Source organism: Manis pentadactyla, chromosome 9, assembly GCF_030020395.1.
Source record: "Manis pentadactyla isolate mManPen7 chromosome 9, mManPen7.hap1, whole genome shotgun sequence".
Taxonomy (NCBI): Eukaryota; Metazoa; Chordata; class Mammalia; order Pholidota; family Manidae; genus Manis; species Manis pentadactyla.
This window is the reverse complement of record NC_080027.1, coordinates 123,259,950-123,285,172: the sequence shown is the minus strand read 5'-3', so window position 1 is coordinate 123,285,172 and position 25,223 is coordinate 123,259,950. Positions and strand designations below refer to the sequence as shown.

Here is a 25,223-nt window from a genome sequence, read left to right as displayed (position 1 = left end):
CTCTAGGCAAACTGCCACCACCCTCATCCCCTCCCAGTATTCCTTCCCTGCGTGCTTCTCACCAGAATACTTAACACTATCTGACTTTTTTGTATTTTACTTATCTGTCTGTGTCTATCTGTTCCTACTAAGAATGTAAGCTCTTGTATCCAGGGCTAATGTATCAGTACCTTGGCACATAGTAGGCACTTGATGAACATTCCTTGAACAAATGAATATATGAATGAATGAATGGTGTTCTAAGAGTAAAATCCAGGTTTCTAATTCCAGTGCTTCTCCTGTCACATACCAACGCCCCAGCCAGCAAAAGTCCAGCACACCGCAGGTATTCAATGCAAGTTCCCCTCCTCTTCCACTCACAATGCTCTTAGAATCACAGCAAAAATTGAGTAATTATACACTGCCTTGGTTATGCTTGGAAGGATGTCACTGTGCCTGCTTTATCCCTATAACCCAGTAATAAGCCCCTAGAGCCTCTCCCTTACAACCACCACCATACCTACCATAATAATAATAATAATAATAATAATAATAATAATAGCAAGCACTATGTTAAGTGCTCTAAGTGCGTTACCTTCTGTAACACCTCCAAACAACCGTGGGACAGAGAGAGGTGGACATTATATTCATTTTAATGAGGCTCAGAGTAATTAGGCTGCTTGTCAAAGACCACAGGTAGTAAGAAGCTTTGTCTGGCATTGTTTGGTGACACCATAGGCCTGGCATGGCAGCAGGCCCATTGGTGGGCACTCAGTAACCCTTGTGGTTACTCTCATGAGGGGACAGAAAAGGTCTGACCAGTCCAACAAGTACCAGAAGAAAGATAAACAGTCACGTAGGGGCGGCGCGGGCACTTACCAGGCCCCGAATATGCATCACCATGATGAAGAGCTTACTGTTTTTATAGGAGATGGACAACTTCACCTCCCCTCCTGCCTTGCCCATGGGCGGAGCCCACGAGCTGTCTGCAAAGACAAAGGAAACAGAGAGGGTCAGGAGTCCAGCAGATGACTCTGTTTCCCTCCCTGGGCTCCCCAGTGTCTCCACATCAGGCTCCTGATACCCCATGGGCATCTGCCAAGTGGCGTCTGTGAACATGATTTAGAGGTGGGTTGGGATGGGTTTATCCACTCTGAGCATGTAATCATCAACTGAATAGCCAGTTGCTGGGGAACCTGTGCAAGGAGCCACAGACCCCACAACCTCAGCAGGAAACCTGGTTTTCTGGCCAGTAAGTGAAGGAACAGACAAGGGAAGAGCTGGGGGCAGGAGGAATTACCCTTGGGAATGGGCCAGAGGGGTCACAGAAATGTCACAGAGAAGGCTCTGTACCTGAGGACTTGGGAGCCGGGCTAGTGCCCGCGGCCTTTTCATCCCGGGGCAGGGGGTGGAAGAAGGTATACACCAAATCACTCTGGAATGGAACCAGAAAACAGGGTCATTCTTCAATAAGACAATGGCCTGGTAAATAAAGGAAAGGGACTGCTCCAGATTTAAAAAGGCTCATGAAATGTAACAAACAAATATAATATACAGTTCTTGCTTGGATCATGGCTCAAACAAACCAAGTGTAAAAAGAATTTGGGGGATGACAGGGAAATTTTGAATATAGACTATATACTGGATCATGTAATGACACTAGTTATGAAAGAATATGTCCTTATTTTTCAGAGATGCATAGTGCATATTTAGGGGTAGCATGTCATGATGTCCATGATTTACTTTAAAATATTTCATATAAAAATAGATGAAGTGAATATGGCAAAATATGAACAGCTTAGGTTACAGATATCTAAGGCATGCACTGTGATGTTTCTCTTCTGTATGTTTGAGCATTCTCACAATAAAAAGTTTAAAGAAAACTAAAACTAGGTCACATCAGGTCAAAAGCAGTGTGTTCTTCTCTACTTGTCTCTCCCCTACAGACCCACACACCTCCCCTCCAGCACTAAGAAATGCCTGAGTTAGCCTTGGACACAGAACACGAATCCTACTTTTGATAGGGATAACAAAAATAAAAACTAAAATGTGTGGAAAATACCTACTCTAGCATTAATAGTGGAAAAAAATGGACATAATCTAAATATCTTTCAAGAACCAAATGGTTAAGGAGATTATAGTATTGGAAATCGATGTATTACTTTGGTACAGGTATTTTAAGTTATGCTTACTATAAATGCTAAGTGGGGAAAAAAGGAATATAGAATTATATTTAAACTACAACCACTGTTAACATTGTAAAAGCCAAATTTGAAGCCAATTTGCATATGGACCAATAGGAAGGAAAAAATGGAAATTGATTTAGATAATTTGTCAGGGTGATTGGACACCTGATGATTCTATTTGTCTTTATACTCAATAATATGCCCAATGACAATAGAATTTGTTTAAAAAAATAAAACCCAGGTGGATACAGGCACTTGACCTGCTCAAAATACTCCTTTTCTTCAAGAACCCCTTCCTTCCTCAGGTTCTGGCCACTCCGAGCACTCTGGGATCGCATCCAACACGGAGACGTCTCTCCATCTTTAAAATACTTTTAAAGTCTTTTTAAAACTTTATTATGAGAACTTTCAAACAAGCAGCTTAAGGAGCGCTTAGATATCCACCACCTAACCAGTTCATATTTCGCCAAATTCGCTTCATCTCTTTTTTCATTAAGTCACTTAAAGATGGAGCATTTGAAGCTTGGTATTAGCTTCTTTCATTGCGTTTAAGCGCAAGACTCGGTGACACTTGAACCCTGACCCCCACACTCCCCTCCCGCCTCCAGACAGACCCAGGAGGGCCAAATCCCCTCCCTGATTGCCAGCGCCCCTAGACCCTTCCACCCACTCCCTGCACCCGAACACCCCGCTCCCCCGCCCCGCACCCCACACTGCAGCCTTCCGCACCAGCACCTGGCACAGACAACAAACGGGCGGGACCACCCACCTCCGCCACCTCTGGGGCTGCGTGCGTCAAGTGCCAGACGTAGCCGTTTAACTCCTCCCTCCGCCTCTCGGCCACCGCCTCTCCCCGGGAGCGGCCAATCCCGAAGCGAGTCCGGAAGCTAGGGGGCGGGCGCAGTGGGAACGTAGTGCGGAGGCGCAGAAAGTAAGAGGCAACAGGCTTTTGTTACCTGCGAGTGCATTTTCCGTCGCCGCAGCCGCACTTCTCACCAGCCTCCCTCCCCGGCCCGGCCTCCCCTCCTCCCGCAGCTCCCAGGTCTGTACCAGCCGCCCGCGCGCGCAGCATCTCACACCGCGGTTCCAAAGACCCCTGACAAGGAAGCCAGACTTGGACACAGTCCTGTGGCACCCCGGAAGTGCTTGCGGGGCTGTGGAGCCCGATTTTCCCCAACAAGGTGAACATTCATTAAAAAAAATCGGTTTTTAAAAAAGTTGTACTGAAGTACACATAACATCAAATTCGCCATCTTAACCAGCTTTAAGTGTACAGTTGGGCGGCATTACAGCACGCCCTGCCCTGCAACCATCACCAACGTCCATCTCCAGGCCTTTTCATCTTGCGAAACTGAAACTCTGCCCAGTGAACAACTCCCCATTCCCGCACCCCTGGCTGGCAGCACTCTGCTCTGTCTCTGTGAACTTGACTACGTGCTGCACGGCAGTGGACACTGTATTTGTCCTGTGACTGGCTTCTTTCACTTGGCATAATGTCCTCGAGGTTCATCCATATTTTAACATGTGCCAGAATTTCTTTTTTTTAAGGCTAATATTCCATCGTATGTGTATACCACATTTTGTTTACCTATTTGAAAAATGCCCTTACTCTGTAAAAGATTAGAAACTGGGAAACATCTCCAGATTGGGTCAATCCCCTGCCTTCAGACCCAGGTTGCTCTCCCTGCAGCAGGTGGGCTCCGGCTTATCTCAAGGCTGTTTTAAGAGCCCTTGAGCACCGGCAAGCTTGGTCAGCAGGGGGCGCACTCCTTATCAAACTCATTACCAGGCCAAGAAAACCAAGTCGATCTTTACTCTGAAAGGTTATTTTCCCCACGCCCGCAGTGCTGGCCACTCCTCATCCGGTTTCCCCGCCCTCCCCAAGGCCCCTCTGTGCATAGGGCAAAGGGGCAGCTACCTGGGCAAGAGGTTAGAAGGAAAGAGCAGCCGCAGTTTATTGTGTAATTCCTGGAACTCCTCAAACGTCCGCTGGATATAGGCGGCCTCGTGAGCGTTCTCTCGCATCACCTTTACCACATAAACCTGCAAAGGTCCAAATCTCAGTGTATACTTGTCAAACCGTCTGTGCTCAGTGAAGGAGGAAGGTAAGACACACCGAAGTGTGTGTGTGTGTGTGTGTGTTGGGGGAAGTACACCTTCCAGAAGGAAGAGGATAAATGTCTCTAATGGAGACAAAGATAATAGTACCTATGCAGGAATCTGAAAGCAAAGATTTCCTGCCCGTTTTGCAGGACCCTTGACTCGGAGGGAATAAGCATCCAATTCAGCTCTCCTAATTCGAGGTAGGCCCCTTGGGCAAGGGGTCGGGAGGTGGCCTGCGACTGCTGCCAGCACAGGACACAGGACACTCAGGTAACTTCAGCACCCACCATGTGCATGTGAGAAACCAACCCCAATATGCTGGGACTGTGGGGAGCAAGAGAGAGCCGGACTGGAGAAAACACTTACGTAGCCCTTGGGCTGGAAGGTCTTCTCATGGCGACAGAGGTAAACATCACTGATGCGGCCAGAGCTCTTGAGAGTGTGTATTCGGGGGGCAAAGGAAAGGGTCAGCCGGTCGTCTGAGCCCGTGAACTTCATCTGAGCCAGGTTATGGATGAAAAAATTGAGCTTTGTGGCTACACTGCCCAGGCTGGACTCAATCAACCTGTTGGTGCAGGAGGGTGGAAAGAAAAGGATGTACCATGGATTCGAGTCCCCCTGCACGGACAGGGCTATCTCAGGAGTACCCCATACCTGGGACTAACTCAGCTCAGATCAAATCGTTTTACCCGTGTAATATCCTCTATTACTGCCAAAGAATTATCTGCATGCAATTTATTCATCTGAGTCCTGGGGTCTTACCTCCCCTCGCTGCCCTCCTGAACCAAAGGCATTTCAGAGTTCAGCCAACGTAGGAAGGAATTAGAGATTCCACTGGTCACCATGTAAATGTCTAAACACTGTTGTCAAACTGAATTTCAAGGTGCAGTACAATACAACCTCACCAGGCACTGTGCAGTCCAGAGATTTCAGCTCAAAAGGAAAGGTGCTATATTAAACCAATGGAAGCAGTGCATGCTAAAACGGAGACATCCTCTACACAGACAAAACTGTAGATATTAGAACACAGACACTTCCCTGCTTTCCTACACGATGTGCCTAAACCTATTGTCAAACATGGGAAAATGGAAGTATGGAATTCCATGTTTTGATATGGGAGAATGTTCTGATCAGCAAAGTGAAAAACTACTAAAAATCCGTATTTGCCCCATGAACAAAGTCTTTGACCAAGACTTGGTGAGGATGCAAGAGTCAGATTATAATATGTCTATAAATAAATATTAGCACCAAAGTGCAGATGGGAAATTGAGTCTGAGAAAAGTAAGTGACTTATCTAAGTCAGAGGCAAAGTTGGGATGACAGACCCAGGCTGTCCACTCTCAGCCCTGCCATCTGAGCTAAGCCTTTCCTGTCTCCCTAGCCCTGCTCCTCCATCAGGCAGCCTGGAAGTTAATTTCTCAGGGTGAGCAGCATGTTTTATGCAGTGTTACCTAGTGAAGTAGGTGGTGGCATTGGCCTCTGTGTCCTGGGGCCTCAGGGCATCATACACATATTTGAGGTCCTCCAGGTCTGACAGTTCAGGGATCCCACAGGACAACATCTAGAAGGAGAAACAAGAGAGGGTGCCTGTAACAACCAGGAATTCTTCTTTCCCCACCAAGGCAAGATTTTCTATAGCTACGTTCCTTAACCCTCCTAGAGGGTGGCAGACAGATGCTGTGGGCAGTGGCTGAGGGCCACGGGAACTGAGGCTGGAGCAGGAAGTCAGACTCCTGCACAGACATCACTGACCCGGTAGTCTGGGCCCTGCCTTTATCTACAGCTCAGAGAAGTTGATCTCCAGAAATCCTTTGAATCAAGACAGGAGCATCTTAAAGATGGTGCCAGATGGTAAGTGGAGGGTTCAGAAAGGCACGGAGCTCCTCACCAGGCCCAGAAGGTTGAGGAAGAGGTGGGTGTGCTTGCGAATGAGGTTGTAGGCTTGGCAGCAAAGGTCAACAAAATCATGGAAGCGGCTGGAAGGCTTGTCACCCCCGTTGATGACATACGCCATGTCCGAGGTGAAGACAAAGGGGGCACGGTCCCTGGGCCAAGGGGAACATACAGGCAGAAGGTCAGCATGGAAGAGGAAGCCCACCTTGCGGGCTGCATCAGGGGATGGTTCCCTTCATCACTCACTACCTGCATGAAACTAGACAGACAGGGCCCTCTTTTTTTCTTTTCCTGTCTTAAGATCCCCAGCGACATCCTTCCCTGGTTCCCTGGATGTAAGTTAGTAATACTTTTTCCTGGGTATCTAACAGTATTCCCTCTTGATATGGTTTGGGCTCCTTTCCCTTTACTCAGCCCTCCGCAGGGAGGGAGAACAGCTGGGCCCAGCCTTCTGCAAGGCCCTGCAAGGACGTGACCTCTTTGCCAGTCTTCTCTTCTCCAAAGCTGCTCAGCTCAGGGAACACACTCTGAAGTGCAGCCGCTTCCTTCGTGGGCTTGTGTCCCAGCTCTGAACTGTTTCTGCTGATGACCTCCTGGTCCTACACACACATCCTGGCTTCAGGAGACGACTTACCGTTTGATGTTGCCAAACATCTGGGCGTGGCCCAAGAAACGTCCAAAATCTATATGGAACATGTGGCCAGTCGTCTTCAGCATAATGTTGTCATTGTGTCGGTCACAGATGCCCAAGACATATGTGGCCACACAGCAGCCAGCACAGGAATAGATGAAGTTCTCCACAGCCTGGGATAAGAGAAGGAGAGGATACAAAGCTGGCTGAGAAAGACTCCAGGGGCCACAGCCGGACTGAATTCAGCCAGCCCTGGCCTTTCTCTCATGAGCCCTGCCCCTCCCTGCCTGTTCACCCTTCATCACATACTAACATACACACATACACATAGAAACGTCTCTCATATCTTATGGGGTATAAGGAAATCAAAGGCTTATATGTGTATCTCCACCACTTTATCTGCAATTCACCTTCTTCTGTGCCTTTCTTTCTTAGGGAAATTGATTCAAAGACAGTGAAATCATCCTGGAGCCTAGATTTAACCAGCCCGGACAGGAAGGCTAATGTTTACAACTTCCCCAGCTAATGGTGACCACCTTAAGTCAAGCATAGCACTGAGACAGCTAACTTAAGGGTGCCTTCTTGCTCCTGCCCCCTATACAACCCCCATTCCCAATTCTTGGTAACAGCTACATGCTGATCTAATTAAAGTCACTTCATTCCAAAGAAGAGCTAAGGTAGCTTAACACTTCTAGGGAGTATTTTACACTTGAAAATCAGATGTCTCTGCTTGGTGAAATGTGTTAGAGATATTTTTCAGTTTAAAGCAGCAAGGGAGGAGGTAAGGGGTTATATCCATCTCATTTTATCTGGTCAACATCTGTCCCCTTAACTAACTTTCCAGGAAGTAAAAATACATGGAATTATCAAATGGACACCTTTCGTTTCCTAAATGCTCTTTGGGAGGCTCACAGAATTGCCAAGAACTCAAGAAAGTCGTCATCTGCCAAGGGCAAGAATTATCGTAGCCAAGTGGGAATGTACAATGCCAGGAATAAGACAAAGCTTCCCAAGTGCAGAACACGCACCCTCTCTGCCTCCCTCTGCAAATGCCCACCCATCCTTCAAGGACCTTGCAAAAGAGAGGGGGTGGGTTTTGAGAGATAGGCAGGGGGAGAAATGGTTCTCCAGGTAAAGGGAATAGCATCACATAAAGGCAACGAGGAAATGCAAGTAGCCCCTTAAGCTAAAGCATAAGCCACCATGGGATGGTGAAGGGCTATGGACGGGACTACAGGGCAGGCAGGGACGGATTACAAAAGGCTTCGCATGCAATGCTATGGATGTCGGACTTATCTTTTAGGATGGGGGAAGCTTTGAAGAACTTAGAACTTTAGAGACCTTCAAAGGAGTGACTGAGTGGTTTGCATTTTATAAAAAAGAACTCTGAAATCAAGCAGAGGATGGCAAGGAAGGAGGAGAAGCACTCCAGTGGTTCAGAGGACAGAGAGCAAACAGCTGAAAGGAACAGAAGGGGATAGACTTGAGAGCTATTGGGGAAGAAAAATCAACAAGGCTTGACACCGTAAAGGTGAGGCAGACGAAAGCATCAAGACGGCTCATGGCTCTGTCTTGGGTGACTGCACAGAGAATCATACCATTTACTGATAGGAAACACATAAAAAGCAGGTTTTAAGAAGAGAAGGAGAGACGAAAGCTCAGTGTTGCCAATACCGATTTTGAGGCATGGATGCACCACAAGTGGAAGGAACAACAAGCAGGTGGCCGTCAAATGTACAGCTCAAGGGAGGGATGGGGCAGTGGCTTTGGAAGGCATCGTATCAGCCTAGCGGTGGTAGTTAAGCAATGAGAGATGATGAGCTGGCACAAGAAAAATACAAAAAGTGTACAGCAGGCCAGGAATTAAACCCTGGGAAATATAAACATTTAAGACCATATAAAATCATCTAAAAGAAAACAAAATCCCTGACCCAAAAAGATATATACACAAAGATATATGCACCCCTATGTTTATTGCTGCACTATTTACAATAGCCAACATATGGAAGCAACCTAAGTGTCCATCAATAGACGAATGGATAAAGAAGATGTGGGACACATAATTGGAATGTTACTCAGTCATAAAAAAAAAAAAGAAAGCCTGCCACTTGCAACAGCATGGATAGATCTAGAGGGTATTATGCTCAGTGACTTAAGCCACGTGGAGAAAGACAAATACCACATGATCTCTCTTATTTGTGGGCTATAAAAAACAAAGCAAAACAGAATGAATGAAATACCAGTAGACTTATGGACACTGAGAAGGGACTGGTGGTTACTAGGGGGGAGGATTTGGGGTGGGTGGGTAGGGAAGGTGAGGAGGATAAAGAGGCACAGAAATTCTCCATCATAATGTAGGTTGGTCAGGGAGATAGTAGGGCAGCATGGAGAATACAGCCAATGATTCTGTAACATCTTCCTATGCTGACAGATAGTAGCTGCACTAGTGGGGGTGAGGATTTAATAATATGGCTAACTGTTGAACCACTGTGTTGTATACTTGAAACTAATAGAAGATTATATATCAATTAAAAAAAAAACCTCTACTCCCCCCCCAAAATAATCTAATTAGATATAAACAACATTCTGATTTAATTTGGCTGTCCATTAGGTTTTCCCTCAGAATGTTAATTTATATAACTTCAAATACTAATTTATATTGATCAATGCATAGTGACCTAAATACAGTGATTAATTAATTTAATTAGTATTTGGATCCCCTTGGAAGTTAAATTATATAAAGCATTCTGGCTTATAGTCAGTCTCTTAGGAGTTTGGTTATTACAACTTATTCCCTCCTCTAAACGTAATTCACCCAGAGACTAGAGCTGGGAAGCTGTGGACCAGCCATGGACCGGAACAAGTCCCCAAGGTCTGCACTTCCCAGGAGCTCCACCTGAGGAACCGATCAGCACCTTTTCTATCATCTCTGTCTTATATCAAACCTTAATCTTGGCTTCTAATTACAGCCTTGCCACAAACCAGCTCCATAACTAGGAACGACTGAGTAAATCTCAATTCACAGCTATGAAAAGAGGCCTTGGATTAAAATAATCTCTAAGGTCTCTTCTAACTGACTCTTGTTCTACAAAGTACCACCACACCCCTCGGTGGGCATAGGGGGAAAGGAACAGGATCCATGCTTAGGAGGGATAAAGGCAATTTCTCAAAAACTGGCCCCCTTCTCCAAAACTCAGTGAAGGTTTCTCACTTGAATACCAGGGGATTTTCTCAGCCTACCAATGACCATTTGACCACCCCGAGATACTTGGAAGCACCAGTCAAACAAGAAAGAGCATTTCTTTCCTCCCAACATAGCTGAGCCTGAGCAGACCTAGACCTGGTGGTGACACAGTCCTGTGCAGGGTCAGGCGCAGCTCCCCAGCCTTGTCCCCCTGCCCCCAGTCCTACCTTCTCGTACTCGTCCTCTCCGGGGTTGTGTTTCTGCAGCCAGTCAGCCAGGGGCCGGTCCTTGAAGGAGCCGGTCACCCCATGCTCCCCCTGAATCTTGCGCAGGGTCTCGGCATTAGGGATCATCTCCACCATCCCTGTGGGAGGAGGCGTTGGGGTCATCTCCAGAGCAGGGAGAAGGGACTGTCGGGAGAGGACTACAGAGCTTTTCTGGATGCTTCCCTAGAAATTCAGTCCAAGGACATCTGGACAAAGCCTGACAGTAAGGGGGAGCGATGTCATTCCCCAGGTTCCACAGCCCATGCAGACTCCTCATTTCAGAGCTCCTGCTCCTTTTTTAACTTCTACTATGAGGATATTCCAATACACATAAAGAATAAAGAGGATGGTATCATGAATTCAGATAACCATCACCCTGTGTCAAATGATTATCAGTCTTTGGCTAATCTTGTTTCATCTTTTTCACTCATCCAACCCTGCTTTACTCCCTAACCCTGACTGGACTGTTTTAAAGCAAATCCCAGACATGTCATTTCACTCAAAAATATTTCAAGTGCAACTAACAAACTAACAAGGTCATAACCACCACGCCATTACCACATCCAAAAAATTGACAAATCATTCTTTAAGCAAATCTAACCCAGTGTGTTATCTAAATTTCTCCCAATTGTCCAAAAAATACATTTTTATAGTTGGCTTGTTTGAATCAGGATCCAAAGTCTATATATGTTTGGTTGTTAGGTCTCCAAGTCTGTTTTATTTTATAAGAGTCTTTCTCCCTGCCTTCTTTTTTAATGGCATTCCACAACTTCTAATGAAATAATCTTGCTTTTGTCATTTGTCTGGAGAAGTACAACAGTTTATGTTGGGGGATGGGCAGAAAGGGCAGAAAGCAAAGAGGTGCCTGTCATCCTGGCGGCCAAGCCACAGCCCCACCTGCTCCCGACTGACCTCTCCCCCGGCCGGTGGAGAAGCAGCGGAAAATGACCATGCGCATGTCCAGCCCCTCCTGCACCCAGATCTTGCTCATGATTCGAATCATCTGCAGGGTGAGCATGTCCTGACGAAGGTCGTCCCCGCACTGGATGAAGGAAGAAAGTGACGAGCACCCATCCCACTGCCTCCCTAGCTCCCAGATCTCCCAGGAGGGCAGCCTTGGCCCAAACACCAGGGCCAGGGGCCTGCCCAGTTTCCCCGCCTCACACCTCTGACTCGCTCCCTCAGCTCACGGCCGGTCAAGCAACCAGAGATCAGCCAGAACCACATTTTGCCCACTTGGTGTTCCAGCTTTTCCCTCAATCCCACATCCCCATCTGAACTGAACTCGGGTTCCTCTTCTTCATGAAGCCCTCCTGACTAACAAGCCTTTTGTAAACTGGAATGTTTACACCTTGGATTTGGAACGTACAAACAACAAATATATATTGTAAGTTACGAAGTTATGTACGTGCGTGCGTTTCATCTCTCCTACTAGATTATATGCTCTGAGACTCATTTACTCCTCAGAGTCACGGATGTATCTATTAGAAAGGCCCTTAGGGTTCATCTAGTCCAACCTGCATCTGTTATCTTAGTTTCCTCTTCAGTATTGTTGCCAGTAGTCATTCAGCCTCTGCTTGAATACCCCCAGGACAAGCAGATCACCACCTTATCATTGCATCGTTGGGGTAGTTCTGCCTCTAGAAGGCAGTTCTGCACACTAAGCTGTCAGTGCCTTCCTACGCCTCTCGACATCGTGCTCCCAGTCCTTTGCTCCTAGTTCATGCAGAATTAGTTGACTGCCTTTTCCATAAAGAGTCTTTTGGATATTAAATGGCGGCATAGAGTGACAGGCAGAGAGCTGCCTGGTGGCTGCTTCTGCCAACCTTAGACTCCCTCCTCCCCTGCCCTCTGCCGCCGGCGTCCCACCGCGCTGCAGAGCAGTGTCCTCACCTTGAAGATGACACGGATGTTCTCGCCCAGGGGGTCCACATTTTGGAAGGACAGCTTGAGGGGGACTGCGTTGGAGTTGAAGTAGGAGCAGTCCTGCTGCGGCAGAGAGGGTGGCGACGAGGGTCGGGGAGGTCCACGCCCAGGAAGGAAAAGCACATGGGGTCAAGCTGCTGCCAGTCCCCCTGCTCGCTGCTCCTTCCCACTTCCTCAGGAGCCCCCATCCCTTCCTCCCTCCCCACTGCCATCATCCCGGCTCCGCTGGCCGGGACCTTAGCTTTGGCACCCGACCTCTCACCCCTTCAGTTCGTTCTGTACCCATCTCACTAGTTGCCCATCCGTACCTCAGTTCACTCCTCTGTAAAATGGGGCTCACAAGACTACCAACTTTGTAAGAGTGGTGAGGATGAAATGCAATAACCAGAGTGAGGCACTTAGAAAAATGCAGGGCACAGGGACCGTGCTCACAAACGAGAGATGCTGCTGCTGTCAGTATCACCAGCCTGGCCTCAGAGCCACCATCATCAGGAGAGACACTCACCAGCCCCAACCCACTTCTGCCATGCTGCACAGCTGTCAGGCAGAGGTCCACAGGCATTAGGGGCGGGGAAGAGGCCCCAGGTATGCCTTTCTTCCTCATATTTCTCAATAATCAGCTGCATGAGGACCCTCCCCAGTCTGAGAGCCCCAAAGCCACCAGTCACTCACCCTGGGCACAATGCCCTTCACCAGCAGACTGGGGCTGAGTGGCAGGCGGCAGGAGCCATTGAGGGCAAAGAACTGCCTCACCTCCTCCAGGCCTGTGCGGAGGATCCCCTGGGAAGGAAGGGAAGGGGAGAAGTGGGGTGAGGTAGGGGTCCCATTAGCTCCACTCGGAACCAGGCCTCTCGCAGGGGTGGATGCCCAGTAATGGCTGGTATAAAAACAACCACCTGAGAGGTGCAGACAACCTCCAGGAGACTATGAAGAAGGAGAACCACCCAACCCGTACCCCAGCCCAGCACAGTGCATGCAGAGCAAGCCCGACAGCCAGGGAGGCCGGGCAGGTGACAGGGCCATGTGCCGCAGGCCACAGTGAACCGAGAAAGCAGGCTGCATCTACCGGGGAGGTACTACTCAGGCTGCTGCCAAGAAAAGCCAACAATCGGGACTTTAAAATCTCCTAATTTTTAAATGTTAGCAACCAGAAATGCTGCTGGCCTAATACAGCCCCTCTGTGCCAAGAGGTACAGGTACCTCTGGGTGACAGCAGCCCTGGACTATGACTCACGACAGAGGGAACAAAGCATGACGGGATTTCAGCCTGCACTTGCCCCCTCTGGCTAAGTGCTCTTCTGCAGTGAACAGCTTACATAACTGTGCTTAGCCTTTAAGGCAAACAGTTAAATAACTGTAATACTTTTCCAGCCAAACAAAACACATCCATGGGCTGTACCCAGCTCGCAGACTGTCACGTGTGGCCTGAAAGTTACAGACAGAACCTCCTCCTTCCAGCCCCTAAAACAGAGGTTGTCAAGTGTCATCTGGCTGATCAGGATGCCTAAGAAGTTAATGACCGGCTGCAGAAGCCCGGAACCAGAAATGGGTAAAGGCAGCTTCACCGCACTCACCTGCCGTGCAGACGGGGCAGCCTCCCGGACCTGCTGGGCCAGCTTGGCCAGGGTGTTGACGAGCCAGCACTGGCGGTTAAACTCCTCTCTCAGCCCCTTGCCACAGCAGCAGAGCAAGGCTGCCAGCAGGTATTGGTAACGAATGCTGAACTGAGAGTCCTTGAGGCCGTCCTTCAGCAACCTGCGAGGAGAGAGAGTGGGGAGTCAGGACACCTGGGGGATCACAGGCCAGGCGTGCACGGCAGGAAAGGGGTCTAACCAGCTCCAGCTCCCTGGAAAACCCACCCCAAACTTGGGAGGGAAAACAGACTGTGTATGCCTAGTTCATACAGAGGTGCTCCTCTGTATCCCAGTCTGTGCCCACTTTGTGATTAAGAGGAGTCCAGAACCTCTGTGCATCTCATTTCTCCTTGATATTTCTGCCCTGTGTGGGTGGGAAGGAGGGTCGGCGACGATTGTCACCATGCCACATGGGACTGGGAGTCCCTGAAGGAAAGGTGCTGGCCAAGGCCACCTGCTACGTCGGTGCCACACTGGAACCCAGCCGGCTCAGCTCCCCACCCGTGCGTGCCTAACAGTGAAATACTTGCGAGTGAAGGACACGTGTCCACCTCCCACCTTTCTGCACATAGTTTACCAGAAGAAGTAGTGAGTCACTCTCAAGTCAGAGACAGCTCGTTTCAGGAGGAAGCGCACCAAGGGGCTGTCCAGGTAGCACTCATACTTTAGGGCCTGTTTTTAGGAGAAAGGGAATCCGAGGCTGCAGTGACTCCCTGCCATCTACACCTGCCACTCACTATCCCTCGACGACCTTGGGCTCTACGGGGCAGAATGCAGACAGACTGGGGCTTGGGGGGCGGGATCATCAGAAGGGGAGGGAAGGCTAGTTTGCCAACCTGCACCAGCTGGGGCAAGTAGTCGAGCAGCTCGGCGTCCGACAGGGAGCCAATCCACTGGACGGCCATACGGCGCACCTCCTGGTCCGGGAAGCTGCAGAACAGAGCCCAGGGACCCGATAAGCCAGCCACAGCCACAGGCCTTGCGGGGCTGGAGTGAGCAGGTAGCCTCGCCACTGTGCTTCAGAGGCATGGGTGGAGAAAGCACAATATGCCCCACGGTCTGCAAAAGCCACTAGAAGAACCCTCAGCACCTTCTCCGGACAACAGCGCTTGAGAATGGCCCTGCCCCTTGGTCAGAGCTGGCCTAGGGCCACGGAGGGATGAGGGGGTCATCTGTTTCAGTCCATATGATTTGAAGAAAATGGGACAAGGTCCTCAACCCCACTCCCTAAGATCTCTTCCTTGACTCCCTAAATTCCCAACATCAAAAAGCCCTTGTCTGAGTCGAAGCATTACTGTCTTGGTACCACCCTTTAACGCAAAGCTTGCCACCTGAGTCAGAGAAACCCGTGGAATTTTATATCAGCCAGTACACTCTGGCAGAATTTAGTTTAGCAGAAATTAGCAAAATCACTGCCCCAAAAGATCCTGAAGGCAAGACACATGGATCGAGTACCCTTTAATTACTAAGGGTGGTGAGAAAAAAGCTGAGAATACTGGGTACCATCTGGAAAAGGCAGCTCAGGGGTCTGAGACTGGGAGCCTTGTGTACTCCGGAGAACCCTCCAGAGGAAGATGGGAGGGAGGATTGTTAAAGTGGAACTACATGGTAAGGTTTGAGCTACAAAGAGGTGTGCATTTGTCAAAACTCGGCAAATGTACGGGTAAGTGTTGGGCATCTCCTTATATGTAAATTCTGCCTCCAAAGAAAAGTGAACAAATACTGAGCACTGAGCTCAAGTTAATGATACACATGGTGAGTATCTGGGAGACAGTTATGGTGTCTATAATTTACATTGAAATGCATGCAAAAAGTAAGATGGCCTGATGGATGGACGGATGGATACCCACACAATAAAGCAAATAGAGCGAAAGCTAACGGTTATCTAGGGGGTGGGTATGTGGATGGTTACTGTAGAATTTTTAATTCTGCTGTATGTGTGAAAAGTGTTAGGAAGATAACGTAGAGGAAAATTGAGACAAGGAAAAAAGCAAAAGAGGAGAAGCAGAAAAGCCTTGAGTTCCAAGCTCACTTGACTCTTTTGTCCAGGGCTGGCTCAAGTCAGGGATGGGCAGTGCCAAGCTCTGGCTTCTGGAAAGACGCGTGGTCGGGAAAGGTGGGCGTTACACTCACGTGGCGTGCAGGAGCCCCAGGGCATCTTGGCGGTTCATGTGGGTCCACTGCCTCAGGAGTGCATAGATGTCGGGCAGGCAAGCCCACTCCCAGCTGGGGGCGCTGGCGAGCACCAGGGGGAGTGAGCTCACCTCAGAGTGGCAACAGTATCGCTTCTCCCACAGGCGCTTCTTGTCCACATCAGTGAGCCTGAGGCGGGGAGGGGTGGTGGGGAGGTGAGAGGGCACAGAGGGCGGGGTATCCCCTCTCCAGGGGACTGCTTCACACTGTCCCACTCAGTGCTTCCCCAACTGCTGCACGTTAGAATCACCGGAGCAGCTCTGTAAAATCCCCGCCCGTGGCCACAACCCAACACTATTGAGTTGGGATGCGGGGGAAACCAGGCTTTGGTATTTTTAAATGCCCCCTGGGTGACTGCAATGTGTGAAGTCAAGTCTGGGAACCAGGGCCCATCTCATCTTTGATTCTGATTTAGGGATATCTCCGAATGAGGCCCAAGGCACAGGCCAAGGGCACCATCCACCCCGAGGATGCCCCTGGGCGCCGCTCCCAGGTGGAGCCACCAGAGGGCAGTGGTCCCCACAAGTCAGGGCCGGGCAGCTGAGCGGCCTCCCCGGGCCTGCTGGAGCCAGCTGGAGGTTTCCTAGACCCTACAGCTAATGAGGCTTGCCTGAGACCAGGTATCTAATGGGAGGAGGGAGCTGGGGGCCTAAGCAAGGGGTCAGCAGAGGAGTGGGAGCAGGGTCTGCAGTCACTCAGCTATTCCAGCTCCTAGCAGGGGCCTGGCAGGGAGAGATGAGCCCCACCTCTCACTTCTTCCGACCCGCCACGTGCACAGACACATGCAGAAGCCAGAGAGATGATATACAGAGAGGATGGGCAGGGAAGGAGTTCCCACCAGCATCTCCACCTCTGGCTCGTCAACCCCCTTAGCCAATCCTGGTGAGAGACGCAGCCCAAGGATGAGATCAGCTTGGACTCGCTTACCCCTGAGAGCTGCCAGCTTGCCTTGACACCTGATCCTTTTTGGAAAGTGACAGGGCCAGAGAAAGGCAAAGGCTGTGGGCGTGGAAGGGGCAGGAGGTGGGGGCGGGGTGGTGAGCATGGCAGCCAGCTGCCCCAGCGGATAGCAAGCAGTAGACAGCTTCTCTGGGGTGTGGGGCAAAGCTCTGAACCTCCCGGCAAGTCGCGGCCAAGTCCCCATTGTGGGGATGGGCATTCCCAGGTCCAATGTCCTGCCCCTGACCTTCCACTTTGCCTAGTGTCAACTCATGGAAAAGGCCTGGGCACTGCCCTAGCAGAACCCTCTCTCTCCACCGCTGCCTGCCTAGGAGGCTCTGCCCACCCCACCCCACCTCTACACCCTAAGTAGGAGGACAGGGACCTGCAGGGGGGTGAGAGATGGTCAGCTAGAAGGTGACAGATTGGTGGGGGCCTGAGCCGCACACAGGGAAGGACACCCCAGGCCTCACCAGTACAGGGACTCCTTCCGCATGATGTTTTTAAGCACACGCTGGTCTTCCTCTCCGAGGCTGCCAAACTCGTATCGGGGGCTGAACTTGTCGCCAGGGGGGCTGGTGAACTTGATGTCAAAGGCCGAGGTGGGGAAGTCAATCTAGGGGTGGCATCAGAGAAGCAAGGGGATGACAGACAGGTGAATGGGGGCTGCCACCCACAGGGTCACATGCCAGCGTTCCTGCCGTTCTCCCTGCCTCCCCCTCAGCCTTCTCTGTGAAATAACCCTGTTGGACTGGGTGATCTCTGAAGTCCTTTCTGGCTGTAACATCCGGCAAGAAGTGAGGGAAACAAAGAGAAAACAATGGGCAAGTGAGGGAGAGGTGGGCTGAGATGCTCTCGGTGAGGGACTGGCCCCAGGCCAGAACTCCGCATGGAAATGTTACCAGGCTGAGCCACTGGGTGCCTCCAAGCTGAGGTCGGGGGGCCTTCAGTGTGCTCCTGGAGGTCACCAGTGTGCTGCTTGATTGTGGGTGGGGGGAACAGGACATATACCAGGAGAGGGCTCTACCAACTCTAAAGCCTGCATGCAATACTGGGCCCCTTGCTCTATGCCACCAGATCGATGTCCATCCTCCTAAAATGGGCATCAGAGCTGAATGAGCCAGTTCTGAACAGGAGGCCTACATTCCCTCATTCAACAAATGTTTACTGAACCCTAGTAGGTGCCAAGCGTTGTTCTAGGCCCTGGGCACAGAGCAGTAAGTCAGACAGAAACATGTGCCTCCTGGAACTCTCATTCTGTGTCATCTTATTTAATTTTACATCCACTTTGATACTCCACATTCCATACCAAAGCAGCTCATGACTGTGGGAAAGGGGAGCTGGAGGACAGTAACTAGACCTTGGCCTGACCAGCGCCTTCTTCCCCCAGGGAATGGGTCCACCCTGCAAGACAGACTGGCTGGGGGAGCGCTTCCCCTCAGGGCCCAAGGGGGCGGCACTATATCAGATTTAGGCATAAGTGGGTTCAGTACAGAGACCCAGGAGCTGAGCCCTGGGACGGGATCCTGGCTTCAGGCTCCTTGGAACCAAAGTGAACCTCCAAGAGATGCAGCAGTCCAAGCACTTGCTGCCACCCCAGCTCTCCCCATGGGCATGCAGCAGTTTCAGTCACACCGCCATCCCATGCCCACAGACCCAGCACTTCCTCCTGCGGCCCAGTGCAAACCTCCAGGGGGACCTGGCTCTCCAGTGGTCCTGCTGGGTGCGTAGTGTGTGGACAGGGCTGGGGTCTCACCTGCAGGATGACACTATCCGGCTGGTGGAAATTAGGTGCACTCCAGCGGGCACTGGGGTTTTCCTGAGTTGCTGGCCATAAGCCAAGAAGCTTCCGGCCACAGGTCAGGACTCTGAGGAGGCGGGAGAAGGGGATGAGCCACAGACCCAGAGGCTGCGGAGATGGGTTTCCTCCTGCAACCCCTATCCAAAATTTTGCCTTTTTTACTTAAAACCACAACTTACCTCCCCTCATTCTCCCCTTAGCCCATGGCCTTTTCCTTCTTCCAAGTCCTATAAAAGCCCACCTCATCCAGGAAGCCTTTCTGAGCTAACCACACACTGGTCTGGATGACCTGGTAGCAGGGAAGCCTGGTAGCTCTTGGTTATAGTGACCGTCCTGGTCTGTAGTCTGCGCCTGGGCCCCTTCCGCCAGGGCTGGGACCTCCAGACCCTACTGGTGAGCCCTAGATGGCCGGACCCCCAAGGGGCATTGGCTGGCCCAGCAGTCAGGCCCCTTCCTCTCCCCTGGCTTCCCTTCCAAAGCCAAGAAGCGGCTGCCCTGGGGCCCACTTACTGCCTGAAGTTGAAGAGTGGGGTGGTGACCCAGCCCAGGGCCTCCGGCACCCTCCGCTGCTTATTGGCCTCAGAGGAGCACCCGGGCGGGGGGATGGGCAGAGCATAGAGAGTGGCGCACAGAAGGGTCTCCCGAGGCAGCCGGTTCACCTGCACCGGGAAGCAGATCCTGAGGGCACAGAAAACCAAGTCAGGAGGTGCCACCCTTGTGGCTTCATGGGATACACGGCCCAGAAGTCAAGCTGAGGCTGAGAATTCAACCTCCTTTTCAGGATATCGGACGTGCTGCTGGAAGGCTTCCTGCAGAAGCACCGCCTGGTGTTTCTGCAGCCTCTCAGCAGAGTGAGGCACCTTCCGATTCTGAGACTATCCATGCTGAGCAGACAGAACTCATCAAGCCAAAACCATCTCGGAGTTCAGGGGACTACATGTCCTGAACTGGAAGCCATACTCCTTCCCTTGTTTGAAGGCTTCTGCAGAGGGTCACCAAGAGGCGGCTGCTTTTGCCGATCCTTTTCCACGGAACGATCCCCATCCCTCACCCCGCTTCCTGCTGCTTAAAGCAACCGGAAGCAGCCCAGTTCTCTGCCCTCGGCTCATTCTCCCCACACTCCTCCCACCTGTCTGCCCTCTCTTGTCCCCTTCTTCTCCTCATCTCCAGGCCGAAGGATGGTTTGCTCTCACCCCAAAACATTTTCAAAGCCAAAGGGTTAAAGAGAAGAGGTCCCCTGGGAGTGCGAATGCAAAGCGACACGGCCAGAAGATGGAGACACAGAAGTCTTGCCACCACCCACGGCCCCAGTGTTCTCCCCTGGGATCCTCTGCCTGAGTCAGACCCAGCCACTCCCTCCAAGCTCAAGATAAGCAACTGCAGTGGGTGGGACAGAGAGAGGAGGGGAACTGTGCAAAGAGAGGGAGGATCCATATTACCTTTTGGGGAGGCTGCGCCTGGGCCAAAGTCCACACTGTCACACCCTCCTGGCCAGCCCAGGGCCCAGCAGCTTCTATGCCAGAGGGCACAGAGGCAGGGCGGCCATGCCCCAGGTTAGAAGTTTCATGATAAAGCTGCCTTCCTGCACCGCTGCCCCTCACTCCTCCCGCCAGGGAGTGGCAGAGCCCTGCTCTACCCCAGCTGCGTCTACCCTGGGGGGCCCACAGCTATAATTAGGGCCCCTCCAGCGGCCAGCGGCCAGGCCGGGCCAGGGCTTGGCTGGGGCAGCAGAGCGTGGCTGCTGGGCCTATTTTGAGAGTTGGCTGATCCCTGTACTGCAGCAGTAGGAGAGAGAATCAGGTGACCCCATAGCAAAGAGGAGAGGCAGCTAGTCCTGATCCTTTCTTTTCACCCAAGAAGAGGCTTCCAGCATCTGGAAGAAGGGGGAGTGAGGATACTTCCAGCTGAAACCATAACCCCTAGGACCAGCCAAGGCCCCCTTCTCCTCAGTCCTTGAATATATCGGGCACTCCAAAGCCTCCCCCATGGTCCCTCACCATGGTCAGGTAGGATAACCAGTACATTTGGCTGAAGACCTGAACCTCTTCCCTACCTGAGAAACCCCTCTGCTCTCCTTTGCATGCCATTCCTCAACATCGCATCACAGGGGTTGCCTCCTCCAGGAAGGGCTCCTGGGATGTGTGGGTTCCGGTCCTGGTTCTGCCACTCACAACTGTGGGCAACTATCAAACCTGTGCCCCTCAGTTTCCTCATCAGTGAAAAGGGGAACCCAGTAATGTGTGTGTACATTGTCTGTGTGCTTTTTGCTATGTGCCATTGTGCCTACTGCACGGGCAATGGGCTATACAGATAGTATTTTCATGCACAAATGTCTCCATGTATCAGCCACAGTGTCGGTCACCTGGAACTGGGCAAGCAGGACTGAGAGGGCTCCCCCAGCTACAGTGATGACAGAGATGAAGAAGAAAGCACTGATCATGTGCTGGGTATGGTGCCAAGGACATGACTCAAAATGTACCAACTGCTCTCAAACACCTGAGGGTAGGTCTGTTACTACTCCACTTTGGGTTGAATGACCTGTCTGTGGTTATGCCTACAGCAAGAAGGGGAGGCTAACAGCACCCACAGTCTGTGCCTTGAACCCTGCACTGCAGGGCCTTCTCCCACATGCCTTGGTCTTGATAAAAAAGATGCCAAGAGGTCTCCTGTGGGCATCCGGATGGGATGTACTGAGATGATGCTTTCCACGAGGCTCTGGGCAGGGGCCCAGGCTTTCAGGGCTTGAGGCAGAGATCAGGGAACAGGGGAGCTTTTCTATTCCTGATACCCTTGGGAAAGGACCTAAGGCCAATTCTGGGAGGCCCATCTGGGCCGGAGCACTCTGCAGCATCCCTCCCTTAGCAGCAGTAGTAACTGAGACCAGAGACTCCCAGCGGGATGGTGAAACTGCAGAGCCATTTAAGGTAGCCATCCTCTGCCTCCAAAGTGTCTCTCTGGCTGTGGTGGTTGTTTAATTAAAGCCCTTAATTTACACCTTTTTTGCTCTAAGAATTACACAAGTGGGAAGATAGGAGAAAGGGTCTGCCTCCTCAGCTGTCCATCTACAAAAAGACCCACCCCTCCCAGCATTTCCACAGACTCTCCATCTACCTATTTTGGCATCCTTGGCCTCCCCAAGGACCCTCTTGGTCTCTTTAATCTGCACTCCAAGCACTGAAGCTGCAGGTCTGCTCTGCAAATAAGGATGTGTAGAGTCAGTCTGGGGAAGTAAAGCTGGAGGCAGCAAAGGAGGGGTATTGTGAGTGTCTGAAGGGAGAAGAGAGAGCGGCACAGAAAAGGCAGGGGACTTTATCAGGACACTGCTTGGCTGATGCCTACCTGCCCAACTGCAAATTATTGCTGAATAAATGGTGATTAATCCTATCTTGTACTTGTGGTTTCATATTGATATTTATAACCTATTTCATTTTAGTGCCACAACTGCTCCTAGGTTAAAGCAATGTCCCCACTTTACAGTTTGAGAAACTGAGGCACAGAGAGGCCAAAGAGAACCTAGGACTAGAGAAAGGGCAAGATACACAGCCTTACTCCTGCGGCTCCAAGCCTTTTATTCTTCCCTCTGGTCAACCTTCCCCTCTCTACCTATAAGGGAGAGATCACAGTCCCCTCTCCCTATGCTGTGGAAGCTTTGGAAAAAGGAGAGGATGAGAATCACTCAGACTAGTTAAATCTTTTAAGGGAGAGCAGACCCCAACAATGAAATATTATTAAAACTAATACTTAACATTTATATGGTCCTTTATGGTTTACAGAGGGCTTTTATGGATACTTCTTGTTGGAGTCTCCTAATAACTTGAGCAGTAGAAATGATACTTGTGCCCATTTATGAGTTAGGAAAATGGACACTTTAGATGTCGAATGACTTGTTAGGGTTTGTGACAGAGCCCGGTTTGATCCAGGCGTGGACCTGTGGTCTGAGTCTGGACATTCGGGAGGTGGAGACCTGCAGAGGTCAGGGCACCGGAGTCTGGGAAGGGCTTACTGCTGGTCCCAGATGATGAGGTGGAAGAGGTACTTGGAGAAGTGAACCCTTCGGGTCTGCAGGGGGCTGCACAGCTCCTTGCCGCCATGGCTGAGGGAGCAGGAGAGGTAGAAATCTTCATAGCTGCAAGAGAAAGGGAGCAAGTCAGGACACTCAGCTCCCAAACCCCATTTCAGTCACCCAACCTATACCAAGCTCCATCACTCCTGGTAAAACTCCTCTGTCTCTGGGGGCCTGTAACATGGGGTTCCCCGGCAGCACAGCCAAATTGGATTTGCAGAGGTGTACTCCACGAGAAGCAACTCAATCTGGATTGCTCTGCCCAGTTTCAGGCTCCATGCCGGGCCCGGGGTTTTGCTTCCCTCTATTGGGAACCAGCCATGCGGCGTCCCCCTGACAGCCAGCTCCCAGCCCATCCGGTGTCCCCCTGCGCGCGCGCATGCGCAGGCGAGAAGGGTGCAGGATGAAAACGACATATGCCGACATGAATGCCAACACACGGGGGTCCCTGTGGCTCGTGACAGGTGCCTGACAGAAGAGGTCAGAGAAGGCCCCGGTTTCCCAGGCTGCCTCCTTTGTTCTCCGCCAATCGCCCAGAGGAATACATTAAGTGCGGAACAAAGAGAGAAGGGGAAGGGAGGGGGCGGAGGGGCCGGAAGGGGCGGTGGGTGGAGCTGACCGCCTGTTCCCCCAGGCCTTGGACGCCGGGACCCTGCAGAGGCCTGAGGATTTCCAAATGAACTCCCCCTCCACCCACCCCTCCAGGCTGAGGGAACTCCAGACAAAGGGTCACCTCCCACCTCCCCACCTCCTCCCTTTGTGCATCTGCAGGGGAGCACAGTCATTGGCCACGGGGCAGGCACTGGATCTGGGAAGCGGCCATCTGTCGCCACATCTCCATCAGCAGGCCTTGGTGGGAGGGGGCAGGGATGCCAACGCAGCCAGCCCTGGGGAGCCCACGTGATGCCTCTCCTCCAGCTTCCAGGGACCTTCCCTCTTCTGAGACGTCCCAGCCTGAGTCCCCCTCGGGCACTTGGCCCTCTCAGCCAGTGTGCACCACCTGCCACAGATCCTAAACTTAGGACAGCGGGGTCACACGCAGACAGAAGTTATCTCCAAGTCCAACTCAGCCCTCTCCCTAGAGGCGACCCAGCCTTGGGCCTACCTGGTAACCCAGGTGATGGGGATGCGGTGGGAGGCATAGACAGTGAAGGCCAGGGGCCCGGAGAAATGGCAGGCCTCCTGGACCAGATCGTGCTTGTGGCTCCCGGGTACCGCTGTCTGGAAGTCTGCGTTGAACGTGTTGCAGTACAGCTCCACCAGGTCCAGGATGGCGGCGGTCAGGGCTTCCACGATCTTCTCTGTGAAAGGAAGGGGTCAGGAGGTCAGGAGGCAGGGCTGTGAGGCCTCACAAGCCCCGTCTCATTGCCATGCAGTGGCTAGGATGGGATACTCTAGGACGGTTGTCCCCACATGCCAGTTGTTTTCTAACAGCCGACACGGTGTCAACCCACCTGTGGTGAAATGAGGAAAAAGCAGGAGTGTGTTTTGAGCTTCTCAGAAAACGACAGGCATTCCATTTTAAACACTGTCCTTATTTTTACCTATTACTGTTTGTGTTTATTAAATGTCTTTTTTTTCTCCTTTTGGAAAACAGAATAATAATTGTCCATTACTTTAAAAAAGTCACTGCTTGGCAAAATAAAAACTGACAAATTCTATGTCGATCCCTAAAATAATCCATTGCAGACATATTATTGGTCTATGAAATCCAAAAGACTGGGACTCACAGGCCAAGAATCCAGAGATATGAGCTCCACCGGGCAAAGTCCTGCTTGAGAGACTCAAGGGGAAATCCTAGTGACACACTCTTTTTCACCTTCTCCCCAAGCCCATCCTGAATTGGAAACACTAGGCTTATGAGCCAAGCCCACCTGGAGAATAATTACAACCTACCCAAAGGACAGTTTTCCCACCCAGAACCCAGGGCTAACTCTCTCTCCCTACCCCCAGTCTGATATTATCCCACCTCATCACCATCTCCCAGGGACACCACAGGAATAACTGGTAAAAATAATGAGAAAACATTTGTAGAAAGAAATGTGCTCTCCAGCTGTGTCCCTGCCTCAAACAGGAAAGCACGCGTGCGTGCACACACACACACACACGCACACACACTCAATCACTCACTGGCAGACCTGGGCACATAAATTAAGGGGCCAGGGGGAGAAAAGGTATCTGGACAGAGACCACAATTTTTGGCCACCCCTACTAGATAGAGACAGAGCAGTTCCCTTACCTCGGTTTTCCCTCACAGCCAAGACGGTGGGATCCTGTTGGGGATAAAGGAGAAGGGGGGAGCTTCAGGGCCACGGCCTTGTCCCTCACAGATGGAAGATGGGCTTTCCCAGCTGCGCTCATCTGGACAGACTGGACTGAAATGTGAGGCACAAGGATCCCCAAGGGAAGATAGCATAATGGTGTG

General features: G+C 51.1%; 1 protein-coding gene across 6 annotated transcripts in view; it reads right to left on the bottom strand.

Moving 5' to 3' along the window:
• PIK3C2B (phosphatidylinositol-4-phosphate 3-kinase catalytic subunit type 2 beta) overlaps positions 1-25,223 on the bottom strand; it is a 59,548-nt gene that overhangs the window by 3,493 nt on the left and 30,832 nt on the right. For 5 of the 6 annotated variants that reach the window (XM_036909672.2, XM_057508083.1, XM_057508082.1 and 2 more), the window contains 22 exons: positions 25,038-25,071; positions 23,904-24,099; positions 22,739-22,861; positions 19,246-19,413; positions 18,691-18,802; positions 17,408-17,550; positions 15,936-16,124; positions 14,639-14,732; positions 14,380-14,474; positions 13,743-13,923; positions 12,841-12,948; positions 12,136-12,228; positions 11,155-11,284; positions 10,204-10,340; positions 6,796-6,965; positions 6,157-6,313; positions 5,720-5,829; positions 4,635-4,833; positions 4,084-4,208; positions 2,935-3,052; positions 1,333-1,414; positions 859-965 (listed from right to left, as the gene is read on the bottom strand). In XM_036909672.2, coding sequence (XP_036765567.2) covers positions 859-965; positions 1,333-1,414; positions 2,935-3,052; positions 4,084-4,208; positions 4,635-4,833; positions 5,720-5,829; positions 6,157-6,313; positions 6,796-6,965; positions 10,204-10,340; positions 11,155-11,284; positions 12,136-12,228; positions 12,841-12,948; positions 13,743-13,923; positions 14,380-14,474; positions 14,639-14,732; positions 15,936-16,124; positions 17,408-17,550; positions 18,691-18,802; positions 19,246-19,413; positions 22,739-22,861; positions 23,904-24,099; positions 25,038-25,071 — 2,871 coding nt within the window. The remainder of the gene's footprint in view (positions 1-858; positions 966-1,332; positions 1,415-2,934; positions 3,053-4,083; positions 4,209-4,634; positions 4,834-5,719; positions 5,830-6,156; positions 6,314-6,795; positions 6,966-10,203; positions 10,341-11,154; positions 11,285-12,135; positions 12,229-12,840; positions 12,949-13,742; positions 13,924-14,379; positions 14,475-14,638; positions 14,733-15,935; positions 16,125-17,407; positions 17,551-18,690; positions 18,803-19,245; positions 19,414-22,738; positions 22,862-23,903; positions 24,100-25,037; positions 25,072-25,223) is intronic. The other variant, XR_005029704.2, reaches the window with a different exon arrangement.